General features: G+C 44.8%; 1 protein-coding gene across 3 annotated transcripts; it reads right to left on the bottom strand.

The window, feature by feature from the left end:
* Positions 1-3837: 3837 nt before the first annotated feature.
* DRD2 (dopamine receptor D2) lies at positions 3838-11937 on the bottom strand. Of its 3 annotated transcripts, none has more exons than XM_008939960.1 (7): positions 11634-11937; positions 8044-8153; positions 7382-7518; positions 6535-6725; positions 5571-5657; positions 4586-4925; positions 3838-4031 (listed from the first exon to the last, which is right to left on the bottom strand). In XM_008939960.1, the coding sequence occupies exons 1-7, from the start codon at positions 11913-11915 to the stop codon at positions 3838-3840; spliced, it is 1341 nt and encodes a 446-aa protein (XP_008938208.1). In that variant the 5' UTR covers positions 11916-11937. The 3 variants fall into 3 exon arrangements, with proteins under 3 accessions (XP_008938208.1, XP_008938210.1, XP_008938209.1); XM_008939962.1 differs by having other exon boundaries at positions 4586-4775; positions 11634-11915; XM_008939961.1 differs by lacking the exon at positions 5571-5657 and having other exon boundaries at positions 11634-11915.
* Between the last annotated feature and the right edge of the window lie 7110 nt (positions 11938-19047).

Raw genomic sequence — 19047 nt, forward strand, 5'->3', positions numbered from 1 at the left:
AAGCTGGTTAGACCTACTGTAATTAGTTTACTCTTCAATCAGGAAGATAAACAGTATCATGACTGTAGTGGGAGCAAGCAGGCAAGCGCTGAACACAGTGCAGGCAGAATTCACTAGCTCCGTAATTAAAACCTGTTCAGGGGGCACAGAGCCACACGGGCTTCAGCAAGCTGTGAATCACAGGGAAGAGAAACAGGAACAGGAAAACTCAATAAGCAGAACTAAAGTATCAATTACAAGTAATGAATCACAAAATAGGGACTATTTTGCAAGGTTGTTAAGTTCTTCGGGAACGAAGAAATGAAATCTTCTCACTAAGGTGTTTAACAAAACATAGCAGTACCCTGACCACCATCAGCATGTCCCGCTGGCTGCAGTCCTTGGGAAAGCAGTACTTCTTCCAGAGAGGAAGGAACAATGAGCACTGTATGTGCCAGACTCTCATCTGAGGGCAAGAGGCCTCAGAGTCCTGTATGATGCAACTGACTTCTCATACTCTCCACAAACGCCTTCTGCCAGTGTTCTGTGGGCTGGCTGGCACTGTGCCAGGTGCTGTACGGACAGACTGCACAGACTGTCTTGGCTCTTGGCATTAGTTTTTTCTTTGTAAAGCCAGAGGTGATGATATATATTTAGTCCTCTCTCAGAAAAAGTTATGAAGGCTTGATTCATGGGAGGACAGTGCTTTAGATGTTTGTCTTTCAGTGCAGGTTTTTATGGGGAAGGAAAACCTGCTGCAGAGGAGATGAACAGACATGGTATTACCACCCTTCCAAGGGCAGTGGGAATATGTATATTCCCACTTTGACCCTTTGAGTCTGGAGGGTTAGGAATGAGTGGCTTAAAATGCCATTGGGATGAATGATGGGCAGCAGGCAATTTCTCCCAACAAATACTAAATCTCTAGAAGACGACATTTGGGCTTTTTAATCCCAGTTAGCAAACACATGAAGGACTTAGGCCCTTTTCCAGCAGCTTTTTCCCTCCGTGATGTTTTGGAAGAGTTTTTCATCTAGTAGTTCAGGTGAGTTGAGCTTTAAGGTTCTGCATCTAGATTCTGAAACAAAATTTTTGAACAAAGTATACAGTATTGAAGATGATTTTGTCCTGAGTTGAAACTGAACACAAAATAAAATTATGGCACCAAGTTAACACAGCGTTCACATGCCACTTATTTTGAGGGCTCACACCAGGTTTTACTACAGGGCAAATATCACCTATGGCAACATGCAAATGCTTTAAAGCTTTTTGACTATATGCATATTTTCTATTTTGATTCAGCTCCTCACCTGTTAAATCACTAAGCCAAATGGCACCTTTCTGCTTTGCAATTATAAATACATTAGAAAATTGAGCAGTAGCTTGTAACTAGATTTTCCACCAAACAAATCTTCTGACCTTATGTTATTCTTTGACTCTTTTAAGTAATACTAATCTGAGATGATTCACTTCACTGAGTGAACCTGCTTGGTTAAAACTGATAAAAAGAAAAGAAAAAAACAACCCCACCAAACAACCAAACTGAAACAGATGTGTGCCTGAGATCTCTTGAGTTACTTTTTCCAATTTTCTGATTAAAAATAGCATTGGAAAGTTTCCTTTGCTTCTCTAAGTAGTGTTTTTTCCCTTGCCCATAGTCCTATTAACGTGCACAGCACCAAGGTTCCCTAGCTGTGCATTACAATGCTGGGACAGAGGAGTGGCTGTCCCCACCTTAGGTGTTCATGTTGTGTTGTGACAGCATCACGTCACCTGGCTCATGTATGTCAGCCAGGTATTGCTCTGAGAAGCATATGCTCTCCTGTTCAGTTAACACCCTCAGCAAAAACAGGTCCTTATATATTGGCTAAAATCCTTCACCAAGCTGGGACCCATTCAGGCATCTGTAGGATCACTCTTCATTTAAATTTATAGCTATGAACAGACCCTGAAGAGCCATGTTCATGTGCTGTACAAGTCCATGGGCTAACTCCTAATAACACCTGGTTATGGGCTTCTTCCAAGGGTACAAGCTTCAGAATGGAAACCTTTGGATCAAGGTGGAACTCCCATTTAATTTAAAAACAAAACAAAAGAAAAAAATGACCAAAACCAAACAGCTGAGAGCATGTGTTCTACCTGCTTGACACAATCTCTTCTTGATATATGGCTGGAACACATTCTGTCAACACAGTCCATCCAACAGGAAAATGCTTTGTTAGCAATATAAGAAAAACAGAATAAAAGAAACCCCACCCTGGCAGCAGTCTTTATCTATTATGAAGCAGAAACTGTATGAATATTTCACAAACTGCATAGAGAGAGGAGGGATTATATTGCTCTCCAGATTGTGTTTTAACATCTTTAGGAAACAACAGGTAAGTAGAACTTGGGATCCTGCTTCTGCATATGGCTATTTCAGTCATCTACTCCTCCAGATCCTACATTAATTTCTAGCCAGACCTATTTCCATGTCACTTTATTCATCTTACTGTATTTTATTTACAGAGAGCTTACAAAATATATTGTGAACTGAGTACAATTAGTAAGTACACTGAGGATTTGGCAATGCCAGAGTCAGCATGATGAAACTATGCTGTTATGGGTTTTTGATTGTTTTAATCTATGAAAGAGAGATATCAGAGGGTAAGGGATGATGGCAACATCCAGTCCTTTCTAGAGTCCAACCTGGACACAAGAGCACGCCCAGCTAGGGACTTTCTTGGGCTTTTAGTCTGGCTTTTTCCCAAACACACAGTTTCATCTCATTTACTGTTAATTTAAAATAGGCACGATGTTATTCTGTGCAGTCTCTATTGAGAGACATAGGCAAATTGTATCTGAGGTGGTCCTTGGCTTCGTGGCACCCTGAAGTTAGGTGAGAAGAACTGGACCTAACTTAGCTGACTTGTTCAGGTTCTCATCTGATGCAGACGTGGCTGCAGACGCCTCATCTGGGACACTGTCTTCATGTTTCTACATCCACCACACTGACACTCCTCACCTAGTTTTGCAACTTCTTGTAAGAGACTGGAGGTGCTGGTGGGCAGAAATTGCTGCTGGGCTGGCTGACAGATGATAGTTGGTGTCCTGTTTGGTTGGAATCTACACCATGCAATACAAGGTATGACTTCTTTAGCTTCTCTCCATCTATTTTTTGGCTTGGGCTTCTGTTCCGTTTGTTCCAGTTATTCATATTTACACTGTTGTAGTGGTCCAGTGTGAGACTTATGCTCTCCTTCTTCCTTCTGCCCTTGCTTGTAGGCCCACACCGTAGCAAAACCTTCTTAGCCCACTTGGGGACCTCTCAGAGTTCTTTCTCAAGGCTTCAGCAGTTTAATACTAGGTAAGTCAGCTCGAGGTGAAGGCAAAGCTATTGCACGGAGTTTCCACAAGCTCTGACTCCTATTGCAAAGCAGAGAAGATGGTCTTGTCTTTGGTGAGAACTGCATCGATGACATAACACGCAAGCCGGCAGCGGCAGCGACCCACCACTGCCTTCATGTGGCTCTGTGACTGTCTGTGTTCAATGCACTCCAGGTTGGATGGCCACGGGCAAGAATCAAGTGAGTGTGTCTTGATTTTTGCTTCCACTTTAAACACAGTGTGAGGGTAGTTCTGAAAAGTGCCCTTGAGATTGGTGTCCCAGAGTCCAAAGGTCACCTCGAGGGATGAGAGAACCTCCCACATGAAGGTCTTCATTGCATGCCTACGCAGAGGGGCGTGGGCATGGCACTGTGGTAGCACTGCGGGCCTCACGCCCGACACAAGGGCCTGAGACCTCCCCACGGCTGCCTCTTGGTGTGCGTGCATGGCGTTGGTCTCCTCTTCCTCATTCTTAAGAGCCCGGTTGCCATTCTAACAGTGGAGGATCTTCATGAAAGCCTTGCGAAACTCGATGTTGAAGGTGGTGTAGATGATGGGGTTGACAGCACTGTTGACGTAGCCCAGCCACGTGAAGGCGCTGTACATGGCCGGGGGGATGCTGCAGTCGCAGTGCATGTTCAGGATGTGGGTGATGAAGAACGGGAGCCAGCAGACGATGAAAACACCTGGGGGAAAGAGACACATTTGGATTGATGAAAGTTGGAATAATTCTGAGACTAGGAGAGCAGTAAGGTTCTTTGGGGTGTAAAGAAAAAAAAGAGTTCCCTTGAGGAATAAGCCTTCTGTCTGTTAAGCCTCACAGTTTATTTTCTGAGTATCCAGGTACTAAATAAGTTTTTTTGCTGATGTAATTAGATCAGTTGCATTAAAAAAATCTGGCCTTGAGAGGTGGCGTTTACTTGCTGAGCTATGCTGCCCTTTGTGCTCCAGACAGCCCATGAGCTCTCTTGCCTGTGCACTCAGCTGTCTTTTGGCAGAGCAGGTGCCCACAGATGGGCAGCTCTCTGAGCCTTTTGTACAGCACTGTGAACTGTTCCTAGCTGGGGAGGAGGCAGCCTTCCTATTGGCAGCCTCTTGCCTACATATCCTCTAATATATTAAGTGAAATTACTTCTGTGGAGGCCTGGAAAAGTACTGGACATTCAGAATGGCCACCCTAATCCTGAGTAGCTATCAGTTTTCTGCAGGAATGTAAGAGGAAGCCAATGCATGCTCTCACCGAGTACAATGGCCAGCATCTGAGTGGCTTTCTTTTCCTTCTGTTGTGACAGTTTCCTCCTGTTCAGAGCCTTGAGGAAGGTCCTTGTCTTGCCATTGGGCATAGACTGGATCTCAAAGACCTTGGCTGTGTGGAGTGCTTCTTTGGCATGTCCATTCTTTTCTACTTTCCCAGGGCTATCTAAGGGTGCCTGCAGGGTTGAGTTGGTGCCCTGGTTAGAAGCAACTGGCACAATCAACTGATGGTTACTTGGTGCTGCAGGTTTGATGGTGGTTTTCTCAAGGGGACTGGTACTGGACACCATCTCCATTTCCATGTCTTCTATGTGACTCTCTGCCTCCTGGACAACAATCAAATGTCCACAACATAAAGACAGATAAATATACAGAGAGGAGCAATGAACATTCCTTGCAGAGTGAAGCTGGTTGATGCTGAAGAACAATCAGTCCCTCTTCTCCCTCTCTGTTTTTGGCAGATGCCTGGAGAAAGGTCTGTAGAGACTTCACAGATAAGAATACTTTTAGGTAGATGGGATCAACAGAGGTGCAGTGAATGACTCTCCTTTATTGCACAGAGAGGCTAAGAAATGGCAGTGACACAGCCTCCACTCCCATAGATTTTGTTTAGCTTTTTCCAATATAAATAAAAACGAAATCAACAAGCAAAACTGAACAAAGCCAAGGCTGTCCAGGACTTAAATAACAGAGAGGAGAAGAAACTCAAAGACCCAAAATGTTAAAATGTCACAGCTTTTATAGCTGATCTTTAGATGAGCTTAGTCTGGCTTTTTGAGCTCTCTGATCTTAAAGCCCCTGCTTCACTCAAAGGAATGGGAAGAGTATTTAAATTTTGAGATTGAATGGTAACCTTTGTTCTTAGCTTATTTTTTCTCCCTCCCCCCTACATAAATTAATTTTGCATCCTGAGAGGAGAAAAGGGGAAAGCTAAATGCCCTGAAAACCTACCACTCCTCTTTAACACTCACCACTTTGCGCTTATTAACTTGGAAACTCCCGTTGGACTTCACAATAACTGTGCAGAGCTTGACGTCTTCTGGATGAGTGCACTTGTCCTAAGGGGCAAGCACCAGCTCAGAGGTTACACAAGCAGATAGTAAAGGGGAAAGGAAACTGGTAAGGGAGGCACGTGGAAACACAAACACAGGGCATGAAGCAGAAATGAATCAGTGTGACTCGGGTGCGAAGGATGATAGAAAACTACTCTGAAGAAGAAGTAATGGGGGCAAGTATCTCTTGTGCTCTTTGCTGAAGGAAGGAAACCACAAACATCTGCTTGTTTCAGTCTATCCCTGTCTTGCTGCCTCCTTTGCTTGATGTGGCACTGGCCTCTGAGGCAATGCTGTTTGGAAGTAGTGCTTCTGGGGACTCATGTCCCTAGGATGGCTTCATGTGTGCTGCAAGAGCAGTGTTTTGACAAGGGGTCTCACACTTAACTCACTCAGCTGGACTCCACTTACACAGGCAGTTCATGCTTTGAGAGGCTGTTTTTTCACTGCAGAGGTACTGTTACCAGTGATGCAGTCTGCACCCCAGCCATGTGAACAACTTGCATTGAAGTTCTTCCTCACAACAGCAGGATTGACTCAGAAAATAGCGAAACCTACAGTCTTGGGAACCCCAACCCAAACCCAGCAGAGCCAAAGGAAAAGCAATTGGGTTCATGAAGCAGCTTCTAATGCAAAGCTGCTGCTGAGACACCCCCTGAGATGCAGGGAGGCCTGTGAAGCACCAGCCAGCGACCTGCTAATCCAGAGTTGTGTGACTGGGACTCCAAAATGGCCCAAGACACAGCACACACCTTTGGGATCCAGTATTTCACCTTGTCCAGCCAGTGGCATTTGGGAAAAGGAGGAAGTGCTTTGGGGAATGAAATGGAGCAGGAAGGGGGAAGGACAGAGACTGCTGAGAGCAAGGCAGAGGTCTTGTTACCTTCAGTGGGGCGTGTGTGTCTGAGTTCAGGCCGTGGCTGCTGTGCTTGGTGTTGACTCGCTTCCTGCGCTTCCGGAGCACCATGTAAATCTGCACGTACACCAGCAGGGTGACGATGAAGGGAACGTAGAAGGAGACGATGGAGGAGTACACGACAAAGGCAGGATTGGCAATGATGCACTCATTCTCATCTGGAAGACAAAAAGTTTCAGGCTTGTTGCCCCTGCTGCTAGGAGCTAGCACTGGCTTCCCCCTCTTTCAGAAAACCTGGAGACACCCAGAGAGCGAGGGCTTCAGGTTCTAGGGAGGACTAGCATGTCAGCTGGAAGTGGCACCAGAATAGCACACTACCCTCGGGTCACAGGGACTCACATATGACCCAAAGTCCCTGGCTATTTCTTGCCTTATCACTAAATGCCTGCCAATTCCATGCTGTATACAATCCCATCTTCCTATGAATGGGTGGTGGAACAACCAGTTGTCTTCTCTCCTGTCTCAGTGAAGCTGATTTCCCCACGGCTTTCCTTTTCACGTGTTTTAATATAAGAGGGAATGTGGGCAAATGTGAGTGTAACATTGACAAGTGTTCTGTAAACTTCTACATAACCTGTTCTGATGTGTCTAAAATGCTGCTCTGGAACAGCAAGCAATGAAATGGATCCAGAAGCAGCTGACAGGAACAGTCTGTGATGACACCAGGATTTCACCTGAGATGGGGATGGACACATCCCAGTATGCCTAAAACCTGATCCCCTCCTTTATTCATGACTTGCAACAAAAGGCCATCGGGGGACCTAGTAAAGCCAGGAGGATGACAATAGCCAGCTGCAGGTGGCATAACACTCACCTGTGTTGTTGAGGCCAAAGAGGAGTGGGCAGGAGATGGCAAAGGAAAGCACCCAGACCACAGAAATCATGACCGTGACCCTGCGCTTCGAGCTGTAGCGGGTGTTATACAGCATGGGCATTGCTACTGCTGTGTACCTGCAGAGGACACAAACCCAGCCTGGGGTTATTCTGCCAGCACTGACACTCTGAGGGAAACTACATCTAGTTGCTGTGTCTGAAGGCCTGGTCCAGGAAGAGGGCCAGAGGGAAATGTAGGGCCAGTCAGGATTCACAGGTCTCCAAGGTGTCTATCTTCCCAATTTTGGAAGGCATGCAGCTGGGGTCACTTCAGCCTGGCAGTGTTCTTCTGCTCTCTCTGAGCTACTGCCTGCCTCCTGACATCTGCCCCACCATTCTCATCTACAAACAGAAGACTGGAACAAACAGGGATGTATCAAGACAATTCCATTTACACTCTCAAAACCAGTGTTTCTATGTCTGCTTCTGATGGGAAGCCTGCTCAGACCTCATTAGGTCCTCTAAATTGCTCTTCAGAAGACATCAACAACACTACCTCTCACCAGTTTCAAGTCCCTGAGTCACAGGTAAATTAGACCATGTAAAGATGGCTGTGACTCCCTGTCATGGATTTGACACCACTTGCTGCCATGGAGCTCTCACCTGTCAATGCTGATGGCACAGAGGTTGAGGATACTGGCAGTACACATCATAACGTCAAGGGTTACAAAGATATCACAGTGGATCTTAGTAAACCTCCACTCACCAACCACCTGCAAAGAGACAGAATAAGATCAGTAAAAGAATTCACTGAGGATATGCTATTGAGAGGGTCTAAAGGGAGATTTTTGCACAAAGATACAGAAGCTTGCTGGTAGCTGGAGTTCTGCTGGTTCAAGAGGGATCAACATTTTGTCTACAGAAGTTCCAGCTGGAATCGGATCATATGTTATCAGTCACATACTGTGCCAAGGGGGATTGTTCACCATGGAGTGCCTTTGAGGATTTAGTCCTGTCTAGTCTAAAGGTCTCAAATGATGGCACTGCCACAAAGGAAGGACTCTGCTCCATCCACACCATTCCCTAGAGCATTCCCCTGAGGGCTGCCATGACTTTTTTTTGTCTTTCCTATTTCTGTCCTGTTACTCTGCACTGAGTTGGGCAGCCCAAACAGCAGACACAAATCTGGACTCATATTCCAATGAGATAAGGGAGTGCAAGGCTCCTCAAAGTCAGAATGAACAGTATAGGAGCTTCAACAGGTCTTTCAAGCATTGCAAAGGAAATATATTAGATTTATGTCCTGAGCAACTCTGATTGTACTTACAGCTTCTTATTAGGTGCTTTTTTGCAATTACATCTAGCAAAGACCAGCAGTAGAGAGACAGGAGCTTCCCTTCATTCTTGGTTTAAAAGATCACTGTAGAAATTAATAACTTTTTTTTTTTTAAACAGAATTAACTTAATTCACAGTGAAAATTCTTTGACACACCACATGTTCTGGTAAAGACAGAGAACTAATGATAACAAATCCAGGTACTAGTAGCCTTTTTCTCTTCACTTACCTTTCTACTGAAACTGAACTTTGCCAATTAAGTTTAATAGCAATTATTAGGACTGCTGTATTTGACATGTGATAAAAAAGTATATTTCCCTCTAATAAAAATAGAGTCCTACTGCATTTGAAAATAGAATGAATAAGATACCTATTCTTCACTTATTTCTGCTCTGATATACATAACCATAGGCAGCATAAAGAAGGAAGAATGACTGCATTGAAGCCTGAGTGACAGATGAATGCTCAGTGATTAAAAAAGCACTTAATAGACAGTTACATCAGTAACTTTGATGAGAATTTGCCCAAAGGCAAAGGTTTCCAGCCAGACATAAGCCTCTGCAAAATCAGATCCCTGAAGAGGTAGTTCTGAGTTTATGGGAGATGCTGTGAACAGCAGCAGTTCTTCCTCTTGCTGCTTTTGCTTTCATTTACATAGCAGAAATCTCAGAAGTTTAGAGGTAGGAGATTTGTTTGCCTCAAGGCTGATTTTAAAAGGATTTCCTTTTGACATTTTTGTATGAGCTTGTGACACAAAGCCAAAGAAAAAATCCCCCAAAACCAGAAGATATTTACAGAACAAAGTGTTCTGGTCAGTTTTCATTTCAGGTTGCAGAGAAGGACCACAGTGTGCCTGACCCACATCAGCCCAATGGCTCCTTCTCTGTCAGCAAGTATTTGCCATGTTTTTGTTGCTTCAAAGTAGCAGTAAGTTTAGCAGAGTGTGAATAAGAACAGAAAGGGTAAAAGTCAATTTTTAAAATGTTTACAAGTACAGCTGAGATGTAGAAGCCTGATTGTCCTACTTGGTAGATTAAAGAAGCTGACAAACTCCATGCACACATGAGCCCAGCAAGGGAAAGTCATCTTACATCACCTGTGCTTTCCTCTTCCACAGCAAAATAAGCACCTGAGAGACTCTCTGAGCTGGGCCTGAGAGAGCAAGAGCTTCTCAGAGCAGAAGCCTCTGTTTAAAATGGGTTTTCACAAAAGAGGAATGTGATAGTAGAGTGTAACTAGTCCCAGAGGCATCAACTAGAGTCACAACCAGTCTGGTCATGTTAATAAGATTTAGCAGATGTGTGATGCTTTACATTTCTAAAGTGCCACAAAACCAATAATTAACTAGAGTGATAACCAGTATTGTGGTTTTGTGGTTTCTCAACGGTCTATGTCAATGTCACTGGGTTTGCTTTGCTTTGCATGAGTACTTGATGGGCTCACTGATTGTGATCTTCCACTGTTCTCCTTTCTGTTTTATCATTCTCTCTCACAAACAAATACCTGAAAATTAATTGTAAACTCAATATAGTTTCACTTCCATGCTTTCTCACCACCATTCATTCTCTCTTAGGTGGGACTGCAGAAAGCACGGCAGCCCTGGGCTGACTGAAGAACATGTGTATCTTCTCTTAATCTTTCCTCTAGAGATGCATTTCATTATTTCAGACTAGAGCCATTTGCCATCAAGCAAACAGGTGGCAGTTTTGGGAATATTTGGCTTTCACAAAGCACAATGCCATTCAAACAGAGCTCTGTATGCAGAAGCATAGAGCTTTTTGTATCAAAGTGATGTGCTAATGGCAGTAATGTGAACCACTTGTGGTTCTGTTTGTCTCATATATTGTGACATAAAATCTTTGGATTTACATCCTACCTCTACAATTATCTGCTCTTCTTACTGATTGTCCTGGTTTCTCTGGGACAGAGCCCAGGCCAGCCATGGTGTGCAGGCTGTCAGGCAGGGCAGCTGAGCTGAGCTGCCTCCCGGGGGATCTCATACCACGAATGTCATGCTCGGTATAAAGGGGGAAGTTTGCTGAGTGGGGGGCTCCTCCTCTTCCTTCTCCCCATCCCTGGAGGGACTCACTCACCATTCTGCTCCTGAGGACTGCCTTCCTCATTGTTGTGACCATCATACATTCACTGGGATAAGTATAACTTTGTGTATTTTATATTTGCGTTAGTATTAGATTTGTTGTTTCATTAAATCTGTTTTCTTTTCAACCCATGGGTCTCCTCTCCTTTTCTAGATGCTGCTTTCTGGCTGGGGAGGGGTTACTGGGTGATAGAGAACTGTTATAGTTTAGGCCTGGGTATGGGCTAAGTGTAGACACTACTGTAGTCCTTCAGAAATAGGGGTTTGATCACTATTTGATTTAGTGTGTTAGTGTGGCAGCCATGATGTTATTGCAGGTTTCTTCTGTGCTTGGGAATGAAGAGTTCATCTATATAGGTTTGAAAACAAGATTTGGGTCCTTTTGCTCTTGCATTCTCTATTTAATAGCTAGATTTTTTTAAAAATGCAATTGGATTGTAATTTAGGCCTCTGAATAACAGTGGTATTTTGCGTGAGTTTGTCCTCTGCTATCATACCTGTTTCTTCTCTTCATCTATGTAGGTTTGAAAACAAGATTTGGGTCCTTTTGCTCTTGCATTCTCTATTTAATGGCTAGATTTTTTTAAAATGCAATTGGATTGTAATTTAGGCCTCTGAATAACAGTGGTATTTTGCGTGAGTTTGTCCTCTGCTATCATACCTGTTTCCTGGAAAAATCTGTGTTAACTCTTAGCCAATTTTTATCTGGTGAAATTCAAGAGGTCTTGAAATAGCTGATGTCCAGGCTGCTAAACCTTCCTTCTCTCTACCCATTCACCACAAACATTTAGCACTGCAAAAGAAAACGGGGTCACCTACCTCCAGATAGACCACCCAAGGCATGACCAGAGTTGCTAACAAGAGATCTGCCACTGCCAAGCTCACAATCAGGTAATTAGTGGTAGTCTGAAGGGCTTTTTCCCTGGACACAGCCATACACACCAGCACATTGCCAAAAACAATGACAAAGATGAGGAGGGTGAGCAGCATGGCATAGTAGTTATACTGAGGCTTCTGGTCTGCATTGGACTCGTTGAGTGGCTTGCTCCAGTTCCTGTCACCGATGTCACCGTTGTACCAAGAAAGGTTTAGGGGATCCATGGAGGTAAAAGTGCCAGGTTCCAGCTCCACCCTGGCACAAAGATGTTGAAAAGATAGTCAAAGGCTGACAAGTAAAATAAAAATAAAACAATTACATGTGTGCTACCTTGCTCTCGGGATTCTCTGGAGCCTGCTCCCCCTGCCCTGAATGCCTGTGTGCAAACTGATGACTGCCTGGAATGAGATGCAGACCCAGAAGGGAAGCTGAACTGATGGTCAGACACCTAGGGAGGGATTCAAGAGGCTAATTTCTACTTCCAGTTCATTCCCCAGTTTTCTGTGGCCAGGGGTATTAGCTGCTCTGTGCTACAGCTGACTCAGTCAGGGTGCCTCGGATTTTGGAGTCTGTTCTCCTGACATTCCCTAACCACAAACTGCTCCTTGTTAGGTGTGCACAGCTCAGGGCAGATGTGCTGTGACCCACTTTGTTTATTTTTCCTGTGCTTCACAGGGCTTTGGGCTGTGTTGGTTTTTTTTCGTTGTTATTGTTTTGTTTGCTTGTTTTATTAGTTATTCCTTTGCTTTCCCTTATTTTTTTTCCTCTAGCAGGGAAATAAATAAATAAACCTCTGAACCAAATTCTGATGATAATGAAACTTGACAGTAGCAGGTTTGAAGTCGGGCTGGGCTGTGCCTGCCTTCTGCCATTCCCCCAGTGAGGTGGCAGTGCAAAGGGGGGAATGGTGAGGGCATGAGTGGGTGTGTCCCACAGCCCAGCCTCCGTGGCTCCTGGCACTGGGAAGATGGGTCTCCCTGGAAATCTGTGGCACTGGGGTAAACGACCATTTGTGCACTGGCCAGTGGCTGTCTGCTGTGTGCTCTTTGAAAGGTAACACATAAAGGAATCATGCTTTCTACTGTAGGGTTCCACAGAACCTTTTTAGGGTTTTGTCTTCATTTTATGCCAAGGCAACTGCAAGTGTCTCTTAGTCTTTTGGACTTGGCCTCCCAGGGCTGCCTCTGGGCTCTGCTTCGTTAGTCTGGGCTGTTTTCAGCACACAGTAAGGAGGGGCTGTCACCAAGAGGCCTTCCTTTGGTTTCCACTGGCTACAGACTTGGTCCTCAGCTTACAGGAGTGGTTTTTTTTAATGAATGAAGAGGAAGAAGGATGAAAACTAACTAAACAGATGAGGAAACAATTTTCTAAAGAAATCTTGCTGTATAGATAAGCTTGTGAATTGATAGCTGCAAATGCAGACATTAAAAAGCTACTCTCTGCTGAGGAAGATGTGTAGACAAAGCTGAAGTGTGGGATGTGGTGTGTGAAGGGAAGGTCATGCTCTGGTGATACACTACAGTAAAACTGTTCTCTCTCAGGCCATATTTCTGTAGGGTGCAGGCTAGTGAAGGTGCACAAATGTCCATGGAGTTATATGGATTTTATACCAGCAGGTGATGCAAAGCTGACATGTTAGGACTCTGCATACTCCTGGATTGTTAACATGCAGCTGCACATACACCCACCCTGTAAGAAACTGGCTATTTATAGTAAGAAGCTAACTACTGGTTAAACTACATCATGCAGACCTTGGCAGCAGGTGTCTGTGTTGGGCTCTTTGTCCAGTACCAGCACAGGAAAAACAAATTCCACCTTTGCCATGAGATTGTGATATTTTTTGGCCACTGGCTCTGGCACACCAGAAAGACTTTCTCCTGGCTGTGCTGAAACCCTTTTGGCTCTCATTTAGGTGGGCTCACTAAAGAGTTCCCAGGTTAGGATCTGTGCAGCGGGTGCTCATGGTGGTTGGGACCATCTTCTGGGTACCTCCTCACCATGTCTGGGTACTGCTGGAGTTTCTACACACTTAGAAAAAGAGAGGATTTCCACAGGACGTGGGTGTTGCCTCAGTGTGCAGACCATCCCCCCTCTGTGTGATGGAGCTGGCAGGACAGGCAGAGCTGGACGTGCTCCGAGCCGAGGGGCGTGCACCCCAGTCTGCCTTCCAGAGAGCACAAGGGCTGGGAGGAGAGGAGCACTGAGCTGAATTTCACCTTCTGAGTTAATGGGTTCCCTGAGCTCAACAAAACCACTAATGCCAGATGCTCCAGGGACGAGTGGAGCAGCCTGATCCTAATGCCATGGCTGTGGCATACAGCAGAGGCTGATGGATGCACCAAGCCGTAGCTGTGCCCCTGAGCCAGGTGAAGTACAGCTCTGTGCCTCCTGTGGAAAAGGAGCTTCTCTGTCAGCAGGGGGTACAGTGAGGCCAGGAAAAACAGTGGTCATTCCTGAGCTGCCACCTCCAGCTGCAGAGGGTCTGTGGAGTGGCATCCATCCACGTTGATCATTTCAGACCCTTGCTAGGCTTGCTCGTGTGTTTAAAAGCAAAGTATTGAGATCTGTACCTGGGCCTGAAGTAGTTACTACATCAAGAACTGGTGACCTGTCAGACAGAATGATCAAAGAGTAAAGGCAGGAGCTGTTTAAAAAGAACTGGAGATTTTGGCTACTTTGGTTTTGGGGTTTCTGGTTTGAGAGATCTTGAAGGGACCTCATTTGCTGCTCAGCACTTCCTACAATCAAGTATTCCATGTTTCTCAAGCTCTATCTCCATAAAGACCACTCTGATTTGAAAATCTGGCCATGTTCTCAATGTCCCCATACAGGCCTTTTAATTTTCCTAATAAAAGACAAAGTGAATTTGATTTATTAAACTATGTAAGCGATCAAAGTAGCAAAACATTTGCAAATATCAAATTCACCTGGGAACAATGGCTTCTTTATGTTTCACTGAGCTTTTGTGTGCTTCTCTCATTCAAAGAACAATTTGTATAATAATCCTTGGAAATTTGTTGCATATGGGTCCTTAATAGCTGATAATTCAAAAAGTGTCTGTCTGACAGTGCTATCAGCAGCACTTGATAGCTCTACAAATGTCTTCTTAGAAACTGTCAAAGTGTCAGAAATTAATTAAATGTTAGCTTATGTGACTCAGAGTGAAGGGGAAAAATCAATGCTAAATGCAGCAACAATTTTTTCTTTTCTCCTGTTGCCCTTTGATAATGCAAAACGATCTAGAGAAGGCAGAAACATGCATAAAATGCAGGATGGGGGAAAAAAAAGGAATGGGGAAAAGTGTCTTAAAACTATAAAAGGAGTGGAACGATTTGATGTGTGCTGATCAGCCCCTTGGTCCTATTTAGCTCCTTCTGAGCTCTGACTGCAGTTCCCAAAAGGGAATGGTGCTTGGTGGAGAAGAGGCTGTGTCTTGTGCACAGGAACTCTAGCCCTGCTCGCTTACAGGCCACTGCATCTCAGTGGTGGAGCTGGAACAATACAGAGCTCATCCCTCATGTCCATCTATTGGGCATTTACTTGATGAGTATGAGGGAGGGTACAGAAAGCCCTGGATAAAGTGTGCAAAGATTTATTTCTTTGTTTCCTTCTGCAAGATTTTTTTTTTAGTAGAACTGTTTTTACAACAATAATTTGTCATTTTATGCAGCTGATGAGGAAAGAAAAGATTGCTTGAACACTGTAAAAATGAAAATGTTCCTATTTTAAAAAGTTTTCATTTGTGAAAATGAAGCCCAAAGTTAAATATTTTGCATGGAACAGGCAAACTAAACCAGTGTAATTTATGATCATGCAACTACAGGCTGTATGTAGTATGTATCCACACAGTACAAAATTACAGTAACATGGACAACTCTGTTAACTCAAAACTCTCAGAAGTTAGGAAATTTCAGTGCTACAAATAGCCTTTTCCAGACACAGAACTGACATAATTTGGAAGCATTATGGTGGCCATTAGAGTGTCTTGTTAGTATTTCAGCACTGCTTTAAGGGACACTTTTTATTTTATTGCTGACAGTTCCTCAGCAGAGAAGAAAGAAGCACTTTAAAAAGCTGACTAGAAAAGAGAGTGCTTCTTATTGCATTTTCCAGGCAGCTGCATTTTCATATGGAGGCAGAGGGATCATAAATACAGAGAAAAGGTAGTGCAAAGGGCCCCTTGCCACACACTGTCCTTGCAGGACCTTGGGGGGTTTCACCACCCCTGTACACTACTGCCAGAGACAAAACAAGGTCTCAGTTTGAGCTGAGACTTTGAACGCACATGTGGGTAGAGTTCTGAAATGGAACAAATTCCTTTGTGAATTAACTGCAGTAAAGCTACTTTAATTCTCGTAGAGAGACCACACAGATTTTTAGTATGGCTGAGCTAATCCAGATATGGATTTATGGAGGGGTCAAGGGCAGGACAGAGCAGCAAGGTTGCAGCCTGTGTTGGGTGCCAGCAGTGTGCCTGTGTCACACTGAGCATCTCTGCTGCCTCCCCCTTGGGCTGGACCAGGCACACACCCGGGTCTGTGCTAACCCCTGCAGTTAACTCCCTGTCCTTTCCAGACAGCAAACTGCAAAATGTATCTTTGCAATGCTGGTTCTTCTCCTCAGCTCCTTGTGGCTGATGGCAAACAAGCACCACGTCTCCCTGGCAAATATGTAATGTTCACAACTGGCAGCAACAAAAAAAATATAATCTTTTGTGTTTCTGGCAAGACAGAAACATGAAATAAGTATTGAGCAGAGAAGCAGTGTTTGCTTCATCATATGGAGACAGCTGCACTAGACAGCTTGCTGGGAAGCAGAGGGTAAAAGGCTCCAGCAGACACTCCTACCTACAGCTTGACTGTTGTTTGATTAGTATCCTGGGTCTGCCCTCTGCTCTCTTTAGTTCTGTGCTAGGTCAGATGTGCCCTGGTTCAGTGCAAGTGCCATTTTTCCCTTAGAAATAACAAAGGTGTAACCCTCTTTGTTTTTCACCCTGCTTGCAAACATCCTCAGGCCTAAAATAATCACAGGCCTGATCCCGAGCCAGTGTCAATGTCTAGCAGACACTGAGGCACGTCACTGCAGCATCTCCTTTCTGTTCAGTAAAGGTCTGTGTGCTTTGGAGCATCTGGGCCTGGCTGCCAAAATATGCAGTCAGCCAACCCTGAGGTTTTGCCCTAGGCATAACACGTTTCAGATGAGGTCTGGAGTTGAGCCTGGAGCTGCTGCAGGAAGGAGCAGAGAGATGCTGCTGTGCCCAGTCGTGCAGCAGGGGCTGCTGGCAGTGCCTGAGGGGGGGCTCACTGCTGTGGCTCAGCATGCTCTCAGGGGACACGCTTCCCTGGGGGCTCCAGACACCATCACACTGCTTGGCTCAGGACTCCTGACTGCCAGCATGCCTCAGTGACTGAACTCTGCAGAGACTTCACGGGAAAACAGCAGCAAAACCACCAGCAGCAATAACCTGATGGCAGATGTTTCCACAGCAGCTTCAGACCAGTTTCTACCTTCCCTTCCCAAGGCATTTCTAGCATGGAATTCTTGCCAGATTGACCTTTTCCTTCTAACTGCTGCTACCCAGATGTACCCATCAGGTTACTGAAAGTCTAAGCTAGGACCATGTGAGAAAGAGACACACTTGCTCCAAAGGCATTTCTATTTCACTGAAATCAACGTCTAAGTGAAATTTGTGCAGTACAGTGCCCCCATGAATATTGTCATTTTCCTCTGAAATTTTTGGAATCAATGAGCCACAGGAAAGCTGTCAAACTGACATCTTTTCTGTCCTGAAGATGCTTCTTGATGCTGTTTAGTTGGCTCCACTGAGAATGCAACTGAGACATCCTGATCAAGGGAAATGACATTCTTTTGCAATACGGAGCTGGTGGAAGAGAGAGAGAAGGGGAAAGTGTGTTTGAGGAGTGGTTTTGTTTTCCTGCTCAGGGGTGCTGTGCAAAGGAAAGCAGCTTTTGGAGTAGTTTCACTGTTTTTTCCATGTAAGCCCAGAATTGATCATCTATGCTGTGAATTCCTGGTCATGGCCCACTGGAGACCAAGGAAGGTGTGTTACACCTGGCATTGAGTAAGAACCTCTTCCCATTGAGTTCTACCTAGGGGACAGTGTCTGCAGACACTGAGAAGGAGGAGGCAAGGTCAGAAACTGGAAAAACATTGGAAATTCTGTCTTGACCTGAGAACCACAGTATCTGCTGCTGCTAGTGCTGCTGGTAAAACCCTGGCCACCTGCCTTGGCATCTGATGCTGCAGAATTGGGCAGTACACTGACCACAACAGGCTAAGTGCTAGTGGCTTTAAGTAAAGCTGATCCCTGCCCCAGGCACAGGGTAGTACGTACAAATGCAGGAGGGATTTGGCAGTCATGACTGATGAGGTCCTGGCTGTAACTATATTTGAAACAGTTCTGAGCACTGACTCAATCTTGTCAGAAGACAGCACTGGGCACACCTAACTTTCTACACCCCTTGCATTTTTTTAGTGGTAAGTAGCTCTCTAGTAATACATAGAGAACACAAGCAGTAGGCTTAGCTTCCTCTGCACCTAGAGGTACAGAAATGAGAGGCTAAGATCCTGACAAGGCTGGGATTTTGGGCCTGGGGTAGGGGGGCTGAATTCTAACTTCATCACTGTGCAATCTTTGTATCTATCCAATAAAACAGCTCTTCCCATGAGCTCCTTGCAAAAACCTCTCCTGCCTTTCTGTACCACTCCCTGCTCTTCAGACCCTTTATTTGAAATACAAGTGTGAGGCTTTTAAAGCACAGTTATTGCTTACTTCTGTTTCATAAACATTGTAAGGCCAAGTGAAATGCAGCATAATATCTAATTAGACCTTCCCACTATAAAGCATGCATATGTCTCCCCAGAGTGTGTTGTAAAGCACCTAATCCAAGCACTTCCTCCTGCAAGTGCCCAGAAGCGCTATTAGCATGGGACTTGTGTATAGTACACTCCTGCCACACAGGCCTTTGAGCCACCAGCTCTGATGGGTCTTGCTGATGCCATAATATTTTTCTATTCACAGCACTTCTCAATAATTGCATTGTTCAGAGCTCTTGGCACTAATTCTGTAATGTGAATCACCAGCTCCCTAACAAGCAGCACAGGGACAGAGGGTGAAGAGAACCACAGCAGCCTGAGCTCCTTTCTCTGGAACAGAGAGAGTTTCCTTCCTGCTGGAGTGGGTGACAGGATGATCTTACTGCAACAGCCTTGTAACCCAAGAACTGAAACCGTTCCTGGTTTTAATGTAGATGCCCTGACACTTTTGACTTCAAGAAGTCACTTGAATTGTCAGTTTTCTATTTGTGGTATTTGTGTGTTAATCATCCCTCTTTC

The sequence above is a fragment of the Merops nubicus genome, unplaced genomic scaffold (assembly GCF_000691845.1).
Source record: "Merops nubicus isolate BGI_N331 unplaced genomic scaffold, ASM69184v1 scaffold6675, whole genome shotgun sequence".
NCBI lineage: Eukaryota > Metazoa > Chordata > Aves > Coraciiformes > Meropidae > Merops > Merops nubicus.

Excerpts from the sequence above, each read along its gene's own strand:
- DRD2 (XM_008939960.1), bottom strand. The coding sequence starts at position 11,915 with ATGGATCCCCTAAACCTTTCTTGGTACAACGGTGACATCGGTGACAGG. Across the intron at positions 8,154-11,633 it reads CTTGGGTGGTCTATCTGGAG|GTGGTTGGTGAGTGGAGGTT; the intron begins GTAGGTGACCCC and ends GTCTCTTTGCAG. Across the intron at positions 5,658-6,534 it reads ACACACACGCCCCACTGAAG|GACAAGTGCACTCATCCAGA; the intron begins GTAACAAGACCT and ends CTTGCCCCTTAG.